The 19216-nt window shown below is 40.0% G+C and overlaps 1 protein-coding gene across 1 annotated transcript; it reads right to left on the reverse strand.

Annotated features, from left to right (window-relative positions):
• Positions 1-615: 615 nt before the first annotated feature.
• Positions 616-18605, reverse strand: LOC149751610 (putative pectinesterase/pectinesterase inhibitor 51). The gene is made up of 2 exons (XM_089926375.1): positions 17645-18605; positions 616-1735 (listed from the first exon to the last, which is right to left on the reverse strand). The coding sequence occupies exons 1-2, from the start codon at positions 18603-18605 to the stop codon at positions 1026-1028; spliced, it is 1671 nt and encodes a 556-aa protein (XP_089782501.1). The 3' UTR covers positions 616-1025.
• Positions 18606-19216: the final 611 nt, after the last annotated feature.

Consider the following 19216-nt stretch of genomic DNA (forward strand, 5'->3'; position numbering starts at 1 on the left):
TGCAAAGGCATTCTATATTTGTTGGACATGTACGTGGTATCGAAAGTGACCATATACGGAAGTATTGATAAGCCATTCTGGACCTCCTATTAATTCAAAAAATATTTGACGCACTATTGTTGGCATCTAATTGGATGGCATAAAAAGGTTAGATTCTTGGCTTGTAAACATCGAAAAAGATGCACTCTTGTCTGAACGTCAATATTGAATAATTGTTTTTGAAGGTTGAATCTAAAGTTGCTTAGATCCTTCCTAGTGAATATACCTCCATGCAGTTGTGATATAGCATCTATAACTTGTCGAGTAGAAATATTTTGCTCATGTAAAGTTTCTATGAATTTTTTGTCTTCTGCGGTAATTTTTTTTGTGTGATTGGAGGAAGCAAGTTTTAGATAGGCTATAAATGAACTCATAACTATGAATATCAATAAATATTATGTTCTTTCATAAAGGCCGGCTCAATCTTTAGGCGACTGAGACGGTCGTTAAGGCCCCGGCCCAAAGCAGACCCATCGCAGTCCAGGAAGGCCCCAAAGAAAATAGAAAGAAAAAATATCCTTCTTAGTGAGTTAGCCTTTGGCTTCCAAATGCATTGGGCCGCTCTTATCTCTCATTTGCCAACCTCATTTTTTTCTAATATGCATTTTTGCTTTGTATCCAATATGGATGCTCTAGGTATCCTTGCATGGAGTTGTAAGTTCTGCATGGCCTTCTCCATCAAATACTCGATCCTAGGCTTACATGTCCCTTCTTTGCAACATGTGCATTCTTGCCTAGTGATTACCGCGGCTAAAAGGGTATATGGTGGAAAGTGTATGTGCCGAGATTTGTGCAGATGGGACGGTCCCGGAGGTGACCGAATTTGCCACCGGATGCGGTTGAATGGAACGTGGACTCTCTCCCCTCTCTATATAATATTTACGTACATGCATGGCACTAAAACATGCAGAAAAATGGCGAGCCCAGCATATTTGTTATTCTTTTGTCGACAATATAAAGACGATTCACCATGCATCAATTCGAAGTTATCGCCTGCTAACTTCTCCTACTGTTTGATTGGAGCACACCCACTCATTCCCCTGGATAAAATTGTCCAGCGAGTAGGTACATAAATGCTCCGCCGGTATCTGGCTGCTCCACGGCACCCTCGCCGACATGTTCGCCCCAGGCCCCGAGCTCCCGAACTCGCCGTAGAACAGCGTGTTGAGCGCGAAGTCACCGTCCCACGGCAGCCACCCTTCCGCCCTTACAATGGCCTCCATGTAGGTCTCGACGAACACGGTCCTCGAGTACTCCTTCCACGGCCGCCCGAGGTAGGCCCGGTGGACGGCGGGATTCCGGCGGTACAGCGCGACGTACTCGTCGCTGCCGTTGACGACGCAGCGGCGGAAGACGAAGCCGGTGGATTGGACGGGGTCGGTGCGGCCGTGGGCGGAGAGAGTGCTGGACTCGCCGTGCTCTGGGTTGAGCTGGCGGGGGAGGAAGAGGAGGAGGCAGCTCTCGAAGACGGCGGCGGAGTTGCCGAAGACGAAGTCGACTGTGCCGGAGATGCGGCAGTTGCGGTAGAGCTGGCGGAGGGAGTGGGCGTAGAGGGTGTCCTGGTGGCCGAGGAGTTCGACGGTGTCGAGGATGGAGAGGTCGCTGTCGGAGCGGAAGGCCACGGCCTGGTGGGCGTCCGGGCCCGCGGTGTTGGCGATGGTCAGGTTCCGGGCTCGGAATCCGTCGCCACTGACACCTGCGCCGGGCAGCAAAAAATATATGTAATGTGGTTTGGTTATACGGAAACTCCCTTCGGAGCACGTATTGCTAAGTATTGAAACCGAATCTAGCACTAATATATATAGAGTTACATTAATAATTTAGGGGAACTTGCTTAGTGGTCCATTTATTGACCGAACTTTAACATTAAATCCCTGTTGACCGGTTGTTTAATATATATTTCAACATTGCTTTATGGGATGAAAATGCCCCCGCCTCTCCCATTCTCACCGAAGAAGGAGAAGAAAAAGGCAGCCACCGGCCACGACCCGCCTCCTCTCGAGCCCCCTCCCACGCCTGCCGCCGGCCACGGCATGCCCCCTCCTGCGCCCGCTGTCCCCTTCCGTGCCGCCGGGAATGCCTCCGCCCCCACGGTGGGGAGGTGCCGAAGAAGAGGAGCCGCTGGCCAGTCGCAGGCGCCGCCGGCTGCGACTCGGCCCCCCTCCGGTGGCCCCCTCTTGCGGCCACCACCGTCCAGCCCCCTTCCTTAGCTGCCGGCCTCGCGAGAGGAGAAGGAAGAAGAAAGAAGGAGAAGGGAAGAAGAGAAGAAAAAAAGAAAAGAAAAAAAGAAAAGGAAAGAAAAATGAGAAAATAAAATAAAATAAAAATAAAAATAAAAATAAAGTTAACTGTGTTCCTAGACAAGTCAACTGTGTTCACAGATAAGTTAACTGTGTTCACAGACAACTTAATTGTGTTCACAGATCTGGGGTCGACCCCTGCTCACCTGGAGTCGACCCCTTAACAGCACGAGTCGACCCCTGTTCACCTGGAGTCGACTCTCTCAGGCTTTCCTAGACAAGTTAACTGTGTTTCTAGACAAGTTAACTGTTTCTGGACAACTGTGTTCCTAGACAAGTTAACTGTGTTCACAGACAACTTAACTGTATTCCTAGACAAATGTTTTCCTAAACAAGTTAACTGTGTTCCTAGACAAGTTAACTGTGTTCCCAAACAACTTAACTGTGTTCCTAGACAACTGTGTTTCTGACAAGTTAACTGTGTTCACAGACAACTTAACTGTGTTCCTAGATAACTGTATTCCTAGACAAGTACTTAACTGTGTTCCGAGACAAGTTAACTATATTCTTAAACAAGTTAACTGTGTTTCCAAACAACTTAACTGTGTTCCTAAACAAGTTAATTGTTTTCACAGACAACTTAACTGTGTTTCTAGATAAGTTAACCGTGTTCATAGACAAGTTAACTGTGTTTCTAGACAACTGTATTCCTAGACAACTTAACTGTATTCCTAGACAACTTAATTGTGTTCACAGATAACTTAACTGTGCTCCTAGACAACTATGTTCCTAGACAAGTTAACTTTATTCCTAGACGAGTTAACTGTGTTCCTAGACGAGTTAACTATGCTGTGTTCCTAGACAACTGTGTTCCTAGATAAGTTAACTGTGTTCCCAAACAACTTAACTATGTTCCTAGACAACTGTGTTCCTAGACAACTTAACTGTGTTCACAGACAACTTAACTGTATTTACAGATAAGTTAACTGTGTTCACAGACAACTTAACTGTATTCACAGACAAGTTACCTATGTTCACAGATAAGTTAACTGTGCTCACAGACCTGGGGTCGACCCCTGCTCACTTGGAGTTGACCCCTTAACAGCACGAGTCGACCTCTGCTCACCTGGAGTCGACTCTCTTAGGCTTTCCAGAGAGCTATTTTTCTGCCTGATTTCAGGGGTCGACTCCAGCTCTTCAGGGGTCGACCCCAGCTCTTCAAGGGTAGACCCCAGCTCAGCATGAGTCTACAACAATTTTCTAATAATACATAACTGTGTGCATAGTTCTATTTACTGTGTTCGCAGACAAAATAATTATGTTCCGAAATAAATAACTGTGTGCACAGTCGAAATAACTGTGTTCCCGGGTAGAATAAGTGTGTTCCGGGATGATTTAACTGTGTTCCAAGCTTATTTAACTGTGTTCCAAACTTATTTAACTGTGTTCCAAGCTTATTTAACTTTATTTTTATTTTTTTCTTTTTTTCTTTTTTTTTTCTTTTTTTTTCTTTTTTTTTCCTTCTCTTCTTCTCTTCTTCTTCTTTCTTCTTTCTTCTCCTCCCGCGAGCCGGCGACACACAGTTAAGTTGTCTGCGAACACAGTTAACAGGACTGTGCACACAGTTAAATGTTCTTAGAAAATTGTTGTAGAAGTGGGCGAGTCGACCCAAGATTCTCGCGAGTCGACCCCAGCAGAGCAGGAGTCGACCCCAGTGCAAGGCGAGTCGACCCCAGTTCAAACCTTTTCTTTTCTTTTTCTTTTTTTTTCTTCTCTTCTTCCCTTCTTCTTCTTTCTTCTCCTCCCGCGAGCCGGTGGCACCGGAAAGGGGCCGGGCCGTGGCAGCTGCAGGAGGGGGCCGGGACACTGTTGGCGGCGGCTGGCCACCGTCAGCCGCGGCTGCCACAAGCCGGTGGCACCGGAAGGGGGCCGGGCCGTGGCGGTTGCAGGAGGGGGCCGGGACACTGTTGGCGGCGGCTGGCCACCGTCAGCCGCGGCGCCTGTGGCAGCCGCGGCTAGCCAGCGGAGAACTCCTCTCCTCCTACGAGGCCGGCGACGCCGGAAAGGGGCTGGGCCGCGGCGGACGCTGGAGGAGGGCGGGCCGCGGCCGGCGACAGCCGCAGGACGCGGGAGGGCGCCCTTCTTCCTCTTCTTCGGCACCTTCCCACCGTGGGGGCGGGGAAGGAGGCATTTCCAGCGGCGCGGCCGCGCGAGGGGGCTCAGGAGGAGGCGAGCCGAGGCCGGCGGCGGCCACGGGAGGGGGCGGGCCGCGGTCGGCGGCGGCCGCGGCTGGAAGATTACAGTTTGGAAAGTCTCTGAAATTCTTCTTCTTCAGGAGGATGGGAGATCATGAGGGAAGGGGCATTCTCGGTATCTTATTTTAAAATAAAAGGGGCTCAGGGACCGGGAATTACAGTTTGGAAAGTCTCTGGATCGGATGTTTTAGATTTAATTAACAAGGAATTTTTGTTACAGTGGAATCTTTAGAGGGATGGAAATGTAATTTCCCCAATAATTTATCCATATTAGGAAAAAAATTTGTAAAAAGAATTTTTTTTGATTTTATAATTGCTTGATGGACCAGTTTTGGATCTAGAGGCCACTACTCGCAATCTTCCGATGCTTTAATCCTTGATTCGGGCACGTGCGAACCGTGTATATGAACCTGCCGCATAACCAATTCGATATTGTGTGTGTGAGGGCCCGGTAAAGGCCCGGTTCGTTTGACCGGCCTGACCCGAGCTTGGCCCAGCCCAAGCTCACATTAAAAAAAATATATAAAACAGTTCTCCATCCGAGTCCTTGTGGGAGTGGACTTCCGAGAGCCAAGGAAAGCTTGCCTTCTCTATATAACCACCTCCCCACCCCCTTAGCCCTCCACCTCAAGCTCTATCCTTTCTTTCCCTCTTCTTCTTCCTTTTTCTCTATTGTGTTCACGGTGGCCAGTCATTGTGCTCGCCAAAAATAGGGGTCGCCAACACTTCCAAAGCTGAGGTAACACTGTGATCTTCTTCTCCTTTCTTTGTTCTTCTTCCCATGTCTTAAAATCATGGCTGTTGGCCGAGAAATTGGCCGGACATTCTTCTCCTTTTTCCAACCACTGCCTCCACTGGCATTCATCGTCGAGGCTTTCAATTGTTATCCCTAACCAAATGCTGGAGCTCCAGCCGCCAGCAAGCCGACTGGTACTTGGTATTGATTGGATCACAGAACCCTGCTCGACCCTATTTTTTTGGGGTTGAATCCGACTGGTCGGCCACCGCCACCAGCCGCCCCTACCGATCGCCACCGCCGCCTGCTGCTATCTCGCCGGATTGCGACACTGCAGCCATCAGCCTGCCTCCTTTCCTCCTCTATTTTGCTAAGAAAGATGAGGATGATAGTGTTATTTTGATGATTAACAAGCAATTATCTAGAGTATGTTATAAGTTAAATCGATACTTCATTTATAAGTTTATTACTCTCAGTATATTTTGTATTAATTGATATAGATACATCTCATTGTTCATTTGAATGAATCTAACCTTGAGATGCAGCAAAGTGTGGATTGAGTCGACCCAAAGGATAAATTGGGTCGACCCCGGCACATCAAGAAAACATTTGGCACACCTCTGCAAATATGGCATTAATGAACAGTGAGTTGGGTCGACCCAAGGAAAGCACGAGTCGACCCAAACATCAAGATCCTCAAACAGAAGACAGAAAATGGTTCTCTGGATTTACTGAGAGGGTCGACCCAAGATATAGTTGAGTCGACCCAAGCTTGAGTCGACCCAAACCCTGAGAGGGTCGACCCAAAGGCAAGACAGAACAGAAGACAGAAAAGGTTCTCTGGAAACCTTGTTAGGGTCGACCCAAGAAGAAGTTGAGTCGACCCAACTAAACCTTGAGTCGACCCAAAGAAAGGTTGGGTCGACCCAAGTGAAGGAAGGCTGAATTTCAAGTTTCTGTGGACTCTGAGAGGGTCGACCCAAGGAATGTTTGAGTCGACCCAAGTGAAAGTTGGGTCGACCCAAGGACAGGTTGAGCCGACCCAAGCACGGGCAGAAGCATAACGGCTAGTTGTGCAGAAGTGCTTTTTGGACTCCCAACGGCTATAAACGGCTAGTTTCTTCAATCCAACGGTCAGGAAGGACTATTTGGAGGTTGGAGAAGTATTTAAGAGGGAGTATTCATCAGAGGAAGCAAGCTTTGGAAAATACATCAAGTGCATTCAAGAGAGAACCCTAGCAAGGCAAGCTTCATCCAAGTGCTTCATTCAAGAATCAAAAGAAAGTGGTTGAGCAGATTCAAAGAGTCATCAAGAGCTCCATCCACCCTTGAAGAGTGAAGCATCCTTGACAAAGAAGAGAGAAGTCACATCAAGCGATAAATATTCTCTAAACTCTTCTTTGTAGATTATATTGTTATATTTGCTCATCTAGGAGTTTAAATCTTCTTCCTTTGTTTATTAAACTACTTGTAAAGGTTGGTTGGTTAGCCCGCAAAACCAACGGAATAGGTTGATTGGTAAACCCAAAAAACCAATTGTAAAGGTTCGTTGGTGAGCCCGTAAAACCAACAAAGGTTCGTTGGTGAGCCCGTAAAACCAACAAAGGTTCGTTGGTGAGCCCGTAAAACCAACATAGGTTTTTGGTGAACCCGGAAAACCAAAGTGTAAAGGTTTTTGGATTGTGAGCCCGGAAAACAATCCAACTGTAATCCGCGGGGTTATAGTGAATTCCCAAGGGGTCGCTTGGGGAGTGGACGTAGGTGCTAAGGAGAGCACCGAACCACTATACTTCTTGTTGTTTGTATTGTGAGTTGTTTATTTCACTAACTCATCAATTAACATAAGTAAGATAGTTAAAATTAAAAGAAACCAATTCACCCCCTCCCCTCTTGGCTTGTCACCTTGGGCAACAAGTGGTATCAGAGCAAGGTGCTCCAATAGTACTCATTGATCTCACAATCAAGAGTTAAAGATCATGACAATCCAAGTGGGATGTTCTATGAGTGAGGGACAATTAATTGATAGACCTCCACTATTTAATGGTATAAACTACACACATTGGAAAGCACGCATGCGCATTTTCATTCAAGCACATGACTACGATTTATGGAGTATCATAGTCAATGGGCTACATACAAATGCTAATCATGATAAGAAAATGGCTCAGCAAAATGCAAAAGCCATGAATATTCTATATTGTGCATTGGATGATAGTGAACTTAATAACATATCTTTTTGCATGACTGCTAAGGAAATATGGAGTATGCTTGAATTTAAATATGAATGCACTAACATTTCTAGTGAATTTGAAACTAGCTCCGAAGAAGAAGAGCAGCAAATTGAAATTGAAAATCTATGCTTTGTGGCACATGAAGATGAGGTATGTACTCGAATACAAAGTGATTTCTCATTCAAAAATCAAGTACATACTGAAGCTCAATCTGATTTTATATTTGATGAACTTCATGATGCATTTTCTGATTTATACTTAGAATACAAGAAGCTTAATTTAAAGAATAAGAAGCTTAGTTTAAAGAATAAAAAGCTACATCTGAAAATGTCAGAGGAAAGAAATTCTACTACTAAAATGAAAGACAAATTAAATTCTGAGAATGAACGCTTAAGATTAAATTCAGAAGAATTGATTCAGAAAAATCAGAATTTAATTAAAGAAAATCAAAACTTAAGTGAAGAAGTTAACCAATTGAAATCTTTTATTAACAAATTCACTGTAAGTTCAGAAAGATTAAAACGATGTTTGAAAGTCAACATGCTGTTTTTGATAAATCAAGACTTGGCTGGATTTCTTTGCTCAACAATAAACCCCTAAAGAAAAAGGTTATCAATTCGCCAAGCAAACCATTAAATAAGATAACTTATTTCAAACATAAAAAGATTGGGCATAAAAACTTTACCTATGGTTCTAATACGAATAAATCAAATGGTAAAGTTATTACGTTTAAACAGATTTGGGTTCCAAAAGGAACCATATGCACTAACCCTCAAGGACCCAAGCAAGCTTGGGTACCCAAAATGAAAATATGAGGGTGTAGATATAAGTGTGCCAAGCTACCCATGGAACAAATGAAACTTTCATACAAATGGGTGCGTTGACACATAATTAAAGATAAGTCTCAATTTATTCATTAAATCTAGTATAAGGTTTAACATTCTACATCGTGTATCAAAATTATCTTTTTATGAAATCACGATACTCTCTGCATCAAAGTTCTTAAATGCCTCATATGTTGAATTTTTATCTCAACGATCTTAGCATAAAATTTTTCTAGTGCTTGCATGATAATAAGAAAACAATGAATGAATATGTATAACCTTCTCCTTTAAGTTTTTCAAAATCTAAATTTCTTCTCTAATATAAATGGTTGATGCTGATTTCATGCTAAAACTTTATTGAGCATAATACTTATGAAATCTTAGGTTATCCTTCGTGAAGGTATGAATGTAATTCATCATGTTATTATACCATTCATTCCTTATATGATTATCTGAAATGTATTATGATTTGCTTTATAAGTCTCATATATGCATCATAGGTTAAATCATAATCATTTCAAATTGGTTCAATCATAAATGATTAATGTGTTATGATCATAATAAGAAACTTACTTAAAAGTTTCTATAATAACAAATCGTCTTCCTTCTTACAAGTAATGCTCAAGACTATTCTAAAATTCAAAATCAATAAATCTGATCATTAAAATATTTCATCGAGCATAATCATTGTATCCATGATTAATATCTTTTTCTAAAATGATCTCAAATTTCACTGAGTAATTTTAACTCATCATGTTTAATCTGAGCATAAAAATCTGTTAAAGCATGAATATTAATTTTCTTGAGCTATCTCTCATAAGTCAAAAATATTTCTTATTTTTTTCTAAAAGAAGATTGCTTGTCTTCCTGAAACAAGAGTATCTGTGTTGAAAGCTAAATCATAATCAGAATTCTGATGGAAACAACTACTTAAGATAATCTGATTAAAATTCAACTTGTATATTTTATTGATAATTATCTTATGAAAATAGAATCTAAGTTAAATTGATTCTAAAAATACAAAAAAAATTTGATTTAACTTTAATGAATCTTTTTATTGCCTCACATGCTTGTCCTTGAACCATTTTACTTAATGAAGTTATCTCTTTAGTTCAAGTGACTTATGCTTGTTTATACTTAGGCAATCTCTTGAGTAAAGTGACTCAAATTCAATTATTGTCATGTCTCATGTTGAGTCATCTAGTTAAGAAATATGTTGTATGAATATTTTTGTATCCTAGAGAACCTAATGAATTGCCTTCAAGAAAAGAAAAAGATTTTGCTAATGATACAGAATTTATGAGCAAGAAATTTCAACTTGAAGGACGCATCGATGAAAGATACAATAAACATTCCCTTGCAAACAAAAAAAAGGAGAGATTTTCTTCAGCCAAGGGTGTGAAGAATCTAAAAGGTATTTGGCTTGAAGAATGCTAAATGCACTGGTAATCTAAACTCTTCTCTTGTGAGTTAGTTGAGTAAAATCAATAGTTTGAAATTATATGGTAGCATGATTAAACCTTTAATTGCTGATCATCTTGATACCATGCTTCATTCTCATGCTAGTAATAATTGTTTCATGGTGTGATTAAATTGAAGTTTACCATTTCCTATATAATGCATAACCATGAAATACACAAGCTTATGCCTCAAACCTCTAATTCGAAATAACTTGTGATAAGCTATGAATCATTGGGCATAATGAAAATGCTGTTTGCATGATATATATTTATATGCAGCATATTAGATTAATTTTTTTTTTTATTCTGCTCTTTCATGTAATTACTTGAAATAATAAAAAAAAAGATAAAGAAAAGAAAATGAACAATTATTCAAGGAAAGTAAAATCTAAGTAAAGGCAAATACTCCAATCTTTAGGAAAAGCAAAACAAGCATAATATATTTGGCACATTTGTGAGACTAATATGAACATTCCTTTTGGAAGAGATAAAATCCGTAATTAATTACAGAAAAAGTTTGAAGTGAACATTTTAACATTTCTATATTGCTCATCATAGGGATGGTGCCAATGGGGAGGCTAGTGGTAGTACCCGGCACTATTTGACCTAACTATTCGGTGTAGGGTATATTAGGGACGGCACAAGAGGGAGGCTAGTGGTAGTACCTCGTGCCCCTTCCAATTCCACCGGATAGGGAGCAAATAGAGTATAGAGCATAAGAAAGTAAAAATGAAAAACAAAGTAAATGAAAGTATATAAGAAAAATCAAGTCAAATTTTTAATCACTTGAAAACACACTTTAAGGATGAAATCAGTGCAAGATTATATTTAAATAGGGGGAGTTTATTTGAAAAGAATTGATTTTGATCATTGACATGCTTGCTCTTAATACTTTAATGCATGACTTAACACATAATATATTTTGCATATGGCATGATGTCTTGAATTATGGGTTCTCAATATTTTGTAATGCTCCATGCTTGGACAATTTGATTGAATGTTTGAAATACTACATAAAATTTTTGTTTGGTATTATTGAAAAGAAATTTAAGATTTGTCGTTCACAATCATCTTTAAAATCTGAAAGTTGAATAAATTTGTAAAAAGGAGAAGAGAAGGATATCTCTATTTAGGCAAAATGAATTGATTTTGTTTTATCCTTCAACTTGCCTAACTTTGGTATATAATGTTCTAATTCATACCAAAACTCAACATAAATACAAATATTCTGAATATGCTCTTATATGTTTGAAATATGTATTTTCAATCGTAATGATTTAAGATGAGCTACAATGTGAAGATACATATCTCAAATTACAACTTTGAAAGCCTCCTTGAGAATCTTTATGAAATTCAGAATCTGATTTTGTATAAAAGCTTAAACTCAATATGAATTTCTAGATAAAACTACAGCTTAAGAAAAATAGAATAATTCTGATGCCTTGATTGCTTGCCCCGATACGCATCTGAAACATATCATTTCTTATCTTCAAAGTGTACTAATATTGGTCTAAATGATGTGTCTTTCGATGATCTTGATTGCAAACAAATATTTTTAAATATATAATTTTATTTTGATATTGAAAAGATTTATTGTGCTTCATATATACATTGCTGAAAAACTTTGATTAAGAAATTGAGTTCTATAAATATATATACTTCAATGATCATCTATATTTTTTTTCTCTCCTACATTATTAAAGACTTCCATCAAAATATATATGTATATATATATTATTAAAAGAGTGAATGATCTTAAGTCTAGAAATATTTCAGCTCACTCAAATGATTCTTAAAAGAAAGAAAATGTAAATACTTTTGAAAGAATTTGAGCTTCAAATGAATCAGTTTCTGATTAGTATTTCAGTACATTTTCTTAAAGATTAAGAGGAAGCATAACTTGTTCTTAAAAGATTAAAAAGAGTGATTGCTATAAATTTTGAATAATTCTAGATCACTCTACATTCTTGATATCATAAAGTTTCAGTTTTATTCACGTTTATCATTAAAATCTGAAATTCAACAAAAGATAAGAATGATTAAAGAAGAATGCATCTTTTGAGGGGGAGCTTTAGATATTCAGTATCTTATCCTAAAGTTACTTTAATTTGATGCATACCTTGAATTTTATGGATTGATTTTGATGAACCTCCTCATATTGCAAGACTTGCTTTAATTATATAATAAGTTTATACCTTGAGATGAGTTCTATAAAGGTTGTCTTATCTCAAACCTTGAGTCTTATGAAAATAAGCTGAAACTTATAGAAAATATATTTTCGAGATTGACAATTTTATTGAACATTATCTTCAAATTCTAAAACTCTCAAATGGAATGATTAATTAAGGGGGAGAAAGAAAATTTCAGAGGGAGAGATCATATAGAACTTAATCGTGTAAATTCACAACTAAAGATGAGAGAAAGAATACTAAATGTAAAGTGGTATTAAACTTTGTGCTTCATTGAATATCTTTTGAAAGTTGGATTTTCATCTATACTTAATTGGTAAATCACTTGTTTTGAAAACTAAGTGAAAAGGATTCCATTTGTCTTAGTATTGGAAATTTACTTTGGAATCTACTAATGAGCTCTTATTGGCTTGCACTTTAGTGTTTCAATCCTGAGCCAATTCATTTTAATTGATTTTGATGCTATGATCTTTAAAGGAGTAAAAGAAAGTCTTTAAGAGAGCTCTAAAAGAACTTTCAAAGCCTTGAATTTTATGTATCCTACACTGCATAAATTCATGTTTTGGTATCTATGCCCCAATACTTTTATATCATGAAAGAACTTTGAAGTCATTAAGAATTAAGGATTCAACATAAGGATTCAACATAATCTTATGTTTTTCGAGTATATAAGGTTTGATCTTTATTTGCTCTTATACTATACTCTGAAAATTAATTAGATTGCTCTCATCTTGCTATATACTTAATATATATATATATATAAAGGTGTTGAATTTTCATTCGTGCCTTCTTTGAATATTATTCTTGATAGATTCCATCTACACTTGATTTGAAAAATATCTTTGGAATCTACAGTTAGAGATCTCTTTTGGCTCACATCTTAAATGTCTCATTTCTAAAGCCAAACACATAGAAATAAGATATTATTTTATTAGGGATCATGTGCAAAATGGAAACATATGTATTGAGCATATATGTACTGAAAAACAATTAGCTGACATATTCACAAAACCCTTGAGTGAAGATAGATTCTGCACGCTAAGGAGGAAATTAGGCATATGTGATTTTTTTTTTTATTGAAGAGATATAAAAGGGAGCAAGCAGTCTCATGATACATTCCTCCCATTTCTAAAAACCCATGAAACATGAGTCAAACTTGTAATCTATAGATTCCTTACTCATGTATCATTGTCCCAGAAAGAATTTGTAAGGATTGGAAGCAAGAAAAATTATTTGAAGCGAAAAGGAAGAGAAAGGAAAAATTTCTGAACTTGGGTCGACCCAACCCAGAATAGGGTCGACCCAACGTTGAGTCGACCCAACGTCGGGACCCTACTGTTAAAAGGGGGACCCGTGAGCTTCTAGGGCACTGTTTACCCTTTGTCCTCTTCCGAAAACCCTATTTCCCACTCTCAAATCTTCTCCAATCATCTCCAAACAGTAGATTACTTCAAGATCTTGGAGAAATGGGACCCAAGAGAGCCGTAGCCAAGCGATCCGGGAGAGTCTCAAGATCTTGTTTAGAGCCTAGGATATGTATCTAGTTCTCATATGTATTTTGTATTTATCATGTATCTTTAAACTTTGATTAAGGAACATTGTATTTGTTTTTGTTTTTGGGCATGAATGTACTAAAATGTTCCTATTTTGATCAATGAAGTCTGAATGTTTGTTATTTATTGTGTCTTTTCCCATGCATCTATTTGATGATAACAAAAAGGGGGAGAAGTAAAGAAAGAGTAATAGGGGGAGAAGTAAAGATAGATAGAGTGATAAGAGGAGAAGTAAAGAAAGAAGGAGAAATACCGAAATAACTTGTAAAACAAATTGAAAATCATATAGGAAAGCATATACATCCAAGGGGGAGCAATTTGCAACAATGAAAATGATCAAGTCAAAAATTTCTATCAAATTTCAGAATTTGGCACGCACCTTTCACACCTCGATATATAATCTGAAACTCATGTTTTATCTCAAATTTTTGGAGTTTCATCTTTGATGAATTATAAATGAAAGGGGGAACAATTCAAAAAGTCAAACTGGCAACATTTGAATGATATAGGGGGAGACTTCACTCTTATATATGAAAAGCTGAAATTCAGCAAGTTAAGCCCTTTCAAAAACTGATTTTAAGATAAGTATCAATAGGCTCATACTCTTTATTTTGTAATCATCAAAAAGGGGGAGATTGAGGATGATAGTGCTATTTTGATGATTAACAAGCAATTATCTAGAGTATGTTATAAGTTAAATCGATACTTCATTTATAAGTTTATTACTCTCAGTATATTTTGTATTAATTGATATAGATACATCTCATTGTTCATTTGAATGAATCTAACCTTGAGATGCAGCAAAGAGTGGATTGAGTCGACCCAAAGGATAAATTGGGTCGACCCCGGCACATCAAGAAAATATTTGGCATACCTCTGCAAATATGGCACAAATGAACAGTGAGTTGGGTCGACCCAAGGAAAGCATGAGTCGACCCAAACATCAAGATCCTCAAACAGAAGACAGAAAATGGTTCTCTGGATTTACTGAGAGGGTCGACCCAAGATATAGTTGAGTCGACCCAAGCTTGAGTCGACCCAAACCCTGAGAGGGTCGACCCAAAGGCAAGACAGAACAGAAGACAGAAAAGGTTCTCTGGAAATCCTGTTAGGGTCGACCCAAGAAGAAGTTGAGTCGACCCAACTAAACCTTGAGTCGACCCAAAGAAAGGTTGGGTCGACCCAAGTGAAGGAAGGCTGAATTTCAAGTTTCTGTGGACTCTGAGAGGGTCGACCCAAGGAATGTTTGAGTCGACCCAAGTGAAAGTTGGGTCGACCCAAGGACAGGTTGAGCCGACCCAAGCACGGGCAGAAGCATAACGGCTAGTTGTGCAGAAGTGCTTTTTGGACTCCCAACGGCTATAAACGGCTAGTTTCTTCAATCCAACGGTCAGGAAGGACTATTTGGAGGTTGGAGAAGTATTTAAGAGGGAGTATTCATCAGAGGAAGCAAGCTTTGGAAAATACATCAAGTGCATTCAAGAGAGAACCCTAGCAAGGCAAGCTTCATCCAAGTGCTTCATTCAAGAATCAAAAGAAAATGGTTGAGCAGATTCAAAGAGTCATCAAGAGCTCCATCCACCCTTGAAGAGTGAAGCATCCTTGACAAAGAAGAGAGAAGTCACATCAAGCGATAAATATTCTCTAAACTCTTCTTTGTAGATTATATTGTTATATTTGCTCATCTAGGAGTTTAAATCTTCTTCCTTTGTTTATTAAACTACTTGTAAAGGTTGGTTGGTTAGCCCGCAAAACCAACGGAATAGGTTGATTGGTGAACCCGGAAAACTAATTGTAAAGGTTCGTTGGTGAGCCCGTAAAACCAACAAAGGTTCGTTGGTGAGCCCGTAAAACCAACAAAGGTTCGTTGGTGAGCCCGTAAAACCAACATAGATTTTTGGTGAACCCGGAAAACCAAAGTGTAAAGGTTTTTGGATTGTGAGCCCGAAAAACAATCCAACTGTAATCCGCGGGATTATAGTGAATTCCCAAGGGGTCGCTTGGGGAGTGGACGTAGGTGCTAAGGAGAGCACCGAACCACTATACTTCTTGTTGTTTGTATTGTGAGTTGTTTATTTCACTAACTCATCAATTAACATAAGTAAGATAGTTAAAATTAAAAGAAACCAATTCACCCCCCCCCCCCCCTCTTGGCTTGTCACCTTGGGCAACAAAAGATGAAGATAAGAAGTGAAGGCTCTCTTTCTCTCTCTTATATTCTCTCTTCTTTCTCTTTCATCTCCCTATTTCTCTCTCTAAATGGAACCCATGGATCTAAGGGCTCGTTTGGTTCGCGGGAAGCATTTTTCCTCCTAGGAATATGATTCCTGGGAAACAAATTCTTAGGAAGAGGATGCCTAGGAAAGTACTTTTAGCATGTTTGGTTGACGATGGAAAAGTGACAAATTTTCAAAGTGCTTATGTTTGGTTGGCCATCCACTTTTCTGAGAAAGTTATATATAATTTCTATTATGCCCTTAATAAAAATTAGGTCTTTAATGCCTCTTTAATGCTTCTTTAATGCTGAAGGGCCTTTTTGGGAAAAAATAAAAATGGAGTGATTCACGCCTCATGGAAAAGTAACTTTTCCATGTTTCTCATGGGAAAGACTTTTCCATGAAATGTGGGAATTATATTTTCACGGAAATACAACTTTTCCATCTCTCTCCTTTGAAAACTCCAACCAAACAAGAGACATCTCATTACTTTTCCGTTGACCACACTTTCCCTCCTTTTCCCACGAACCAAACGAGCCCTAAGGGTTTCCCATCTACTTGTTCTATAGACCCAAGTTGAACCCTAGAAAGTGCCATAAATTGTCCTGATGCCTGGACTGCTTGCTGGACCGATCACCTCGACCTTGTTAAGTATCCCTGAAACCTACTAATCATGAACCCTGTCGAATGACCTTAGCTCTGATCGAGTCCATACCCTATAAATTATTGACTGAGTTGCTTAGACCTGACCTGCTCAGAGCCGCTGAACATTGTCATCCGACCAACCATCTCCTTTTTTTATTATTTTAATTCGATTAAAATCGTCGAATAAAAATTAATCTTGCTTTTAATGTTTTTAAATAGGTTTAGGAGATTTGCCTAGTGAAGTTTGATGATCTAAGACAGTAGAGGCAAGTAGATCTTACACTCCTTATTATTTTTTAAATTATCATATTTTTTATGCATGTGATATTGCAAACAAAGATGTCATGTTTTCTTAAAATTATGAATCAGCATATGTTATAAAAATCATATTTTATGAAAAATAGTTTCATTAATATTCTGATAAAAATAATTTTATTATGAAATATGAATCTGATTATGCCATTTAGTGTTTTTATCTATTTATGTATATTTTTTAAGAATAAAAATATATGTTTTCTAAAAGCTCTCGGATAACTATGCATGATTTCTATAATTGAAAAAATAGACATCCGGAGCTAGAATCCAAACGAACATAGGCTCTACCGACGGATATAAAGTTGGCATATGAAATATGAATCTATGTCGATTACAAACATAAATTCTATCATGGATATAAAGTAATCGTAGTATGAATATCTGTAAGCAATATTTTAAACTATAATTTGATTAAATAGCAGAAGAATGATTTATGTATTTTTTTTACAAAATTAATTTGGAACTATGTTTATGAAATATGGATGATTTGTTCATGCATTATTTGTTTTATAATTTATTTTAATATACAGTACTATAAAATACTTTATTTTTTTGTAATATCTGCTATTTTTTTCTAAATGAAGTATTGATATTGAGAAAAAAATTATACTTGATCCGATAAGGTAACGTAAAATTTACTTACCTCTATTTTTGTTTTTTTAGGCGAATAGGGTCAATAGGGATAAAAGATGATCCAAACTTGGAGTTCATACTAGTAAGGTTGATTATGAATTTGTAGCTTAGTAATTTTTTCAATTTTGGGAATTATGAATTTGGTATTTATATTTAGATTTAGATGCTTTGAACCTATTGATTGTATTTAATAGATAATAAAATTAGATTCTTATTTTCTTTGATGTAAATTTGGAAGTTAATATTGGTTTAAAATCTAAGGTGTAATGTTTGATTTTAGTTATTAAAGGTTGTAACTAATTACTTACCGACAGTCGCCGTGTTGTAGGTGCTGACACCGAGCATGCCGACGTTGAGAGATCCCGTAATAATGGTTTTGCCCATCCCATCCCCGACGAATTCCAAATTGGTCTTCTCGTACGGCACCCGAATCGTCTCCTCGTAGACCCCGGCCTTAATATAAATCACGAACCGTCCCGCCGATCCTACCGGCGCGTGGTCGACCGCCGCCTGGACCGTGAGGTAGCCGCAGCCCCCGTCCTTGCACACCATGAAATCCGGGCTCGGGTCCTTCGTCCCGGCGCTGGCGGCGGCGGAGAAGGAGAACGATCCCTCGTGGTCGGCCCAGTAGCCGTCGCGCTCTGTCTGGGGCGGGCCCCAGAGGGCGGTGTCGGCGCCGTAGCGCTGGAGGGCGGCTAGCATACCAACGGCGTTGCTGCTCTGGTTGGGGAGGAAGGCCATGGCGTCCGCAACCTGGGTGGTTCCGTTGAGGTACTTGAGGCCGGACCAGCATTCGTACTGGTAGAGAAGGGCGGCGCTGGCCCAGGCGCGGGCGTCGGCGAGGGCGCCGGTGGGGAAGGCGCGGAAGAAGGCAGCGGAGAGGCGGCGGTCGGAGTAGGAGAGGAACTCGAGGCAGCTGGTGGCGGCCTTGGTGCGGTTGTGGTCAGAGGCATTTTCGGAGGCGTTGAGGATGGACTGGAGCATGGAGCGGGCGGTCTGGATGCCGGCGGCGGAAGCGTTGGCGGCGGCGAGGATGAGGTCGAAGGGGGAGGGGTTGGGGGGGAGGAACGGGGAATGGGAGAGGGTGGACTCGCAGGCTTCCGGGAAGCGGGTGGCCTTGCACGCCTGGCGGATCTGAGAAGAGGGCGCGTCGGAGGTTGTATGGTTGGAGAGGGAAGAGCGGTGGCCGTGGTGATCGTTGTGGTGGACGCCGCCATCGGTGGGGGCGGTGGAGAGGAGGAGAAGCAGAAGGGAGATGAGGGAGGCCATGGGAGGGGGAGGGGGAGGAGGGGAGGGAAAGTAGGGAGGCAAATGGAGAGGGTTTCGGCTTAATAATAGGCCTTTTTTTTTGGGTACATGACAGGAGGCCATCAGTAGGGGACCGAAGGGACAAGGTAGCTGAAAACGGAAGTACCATAGATAACGTGCATAAATATAGCCAAAAAAAAATAAAAAAATAATATATTATGGAGAGCAGTAGATAACTCCACCTCACTCTCCCATAGATGGTCCCCTGAGTAGCTAGCAACAAAAGAAGCTACCCAATCTGCTGCCCTGTTGGCCTCTCTAAACACATGCTTCACCTGAAGCACCAGTCCGTCAGAAACCATGGTCCGAATATCTCTCTCCAGTGGATGGTAATCGCCGACCTCCCTAAAAGCCTGCAGGATCCACTTAATAACCGTTGCAGAGTCACCCTCTAGGATGACGTCTCTCCACTGCAAGACACACCGAACATAACACAAATCCAACCAGGCCGCTCTCAACTCTGCCTCTGGCACCGAGCTATCAAACAAGTGGCAACCCCCAGCCACAATCACCGTGGAGTCCAGGCCCCTGACAACGAAGCCTGCACCTCCGCACGAATCCAATTGATCGTC

Source organism: Phoenix dactylifera, chromosome 11 (assembly GCF_051530095.1).
Source record: "Phoenix dactylifera cultivar Ajwa chromosome 11, Ajwa_hap1_PhDact_Kaust_v1.1, whole genome shotgun sequence".
Lineage (NCBI taxonomy): Eukaryota > Viridiplantae > Streptophyta > Magnoliopsida > Arecales > Arecaceae > Phoenix > Phoenix dactylifera.

Bases quoted from the DNA above. Each gene is read 5' to 3' on its own strand.
- LOC149751610 (XM_089926375.1), bottom strand. From the start codon at position 18,605: ATGGCCTCCCTCATCTCCCTTCTGCTTCTCCTCCTCTCCACCGCCCCC. The intron at 1,736-17,644 runs GTAAGTAATTAG...TGCCCGGCGCAG, and splicing joins CTACAACACGGCGACTGTCG to GTGTCAGTGGCGACGGATTC.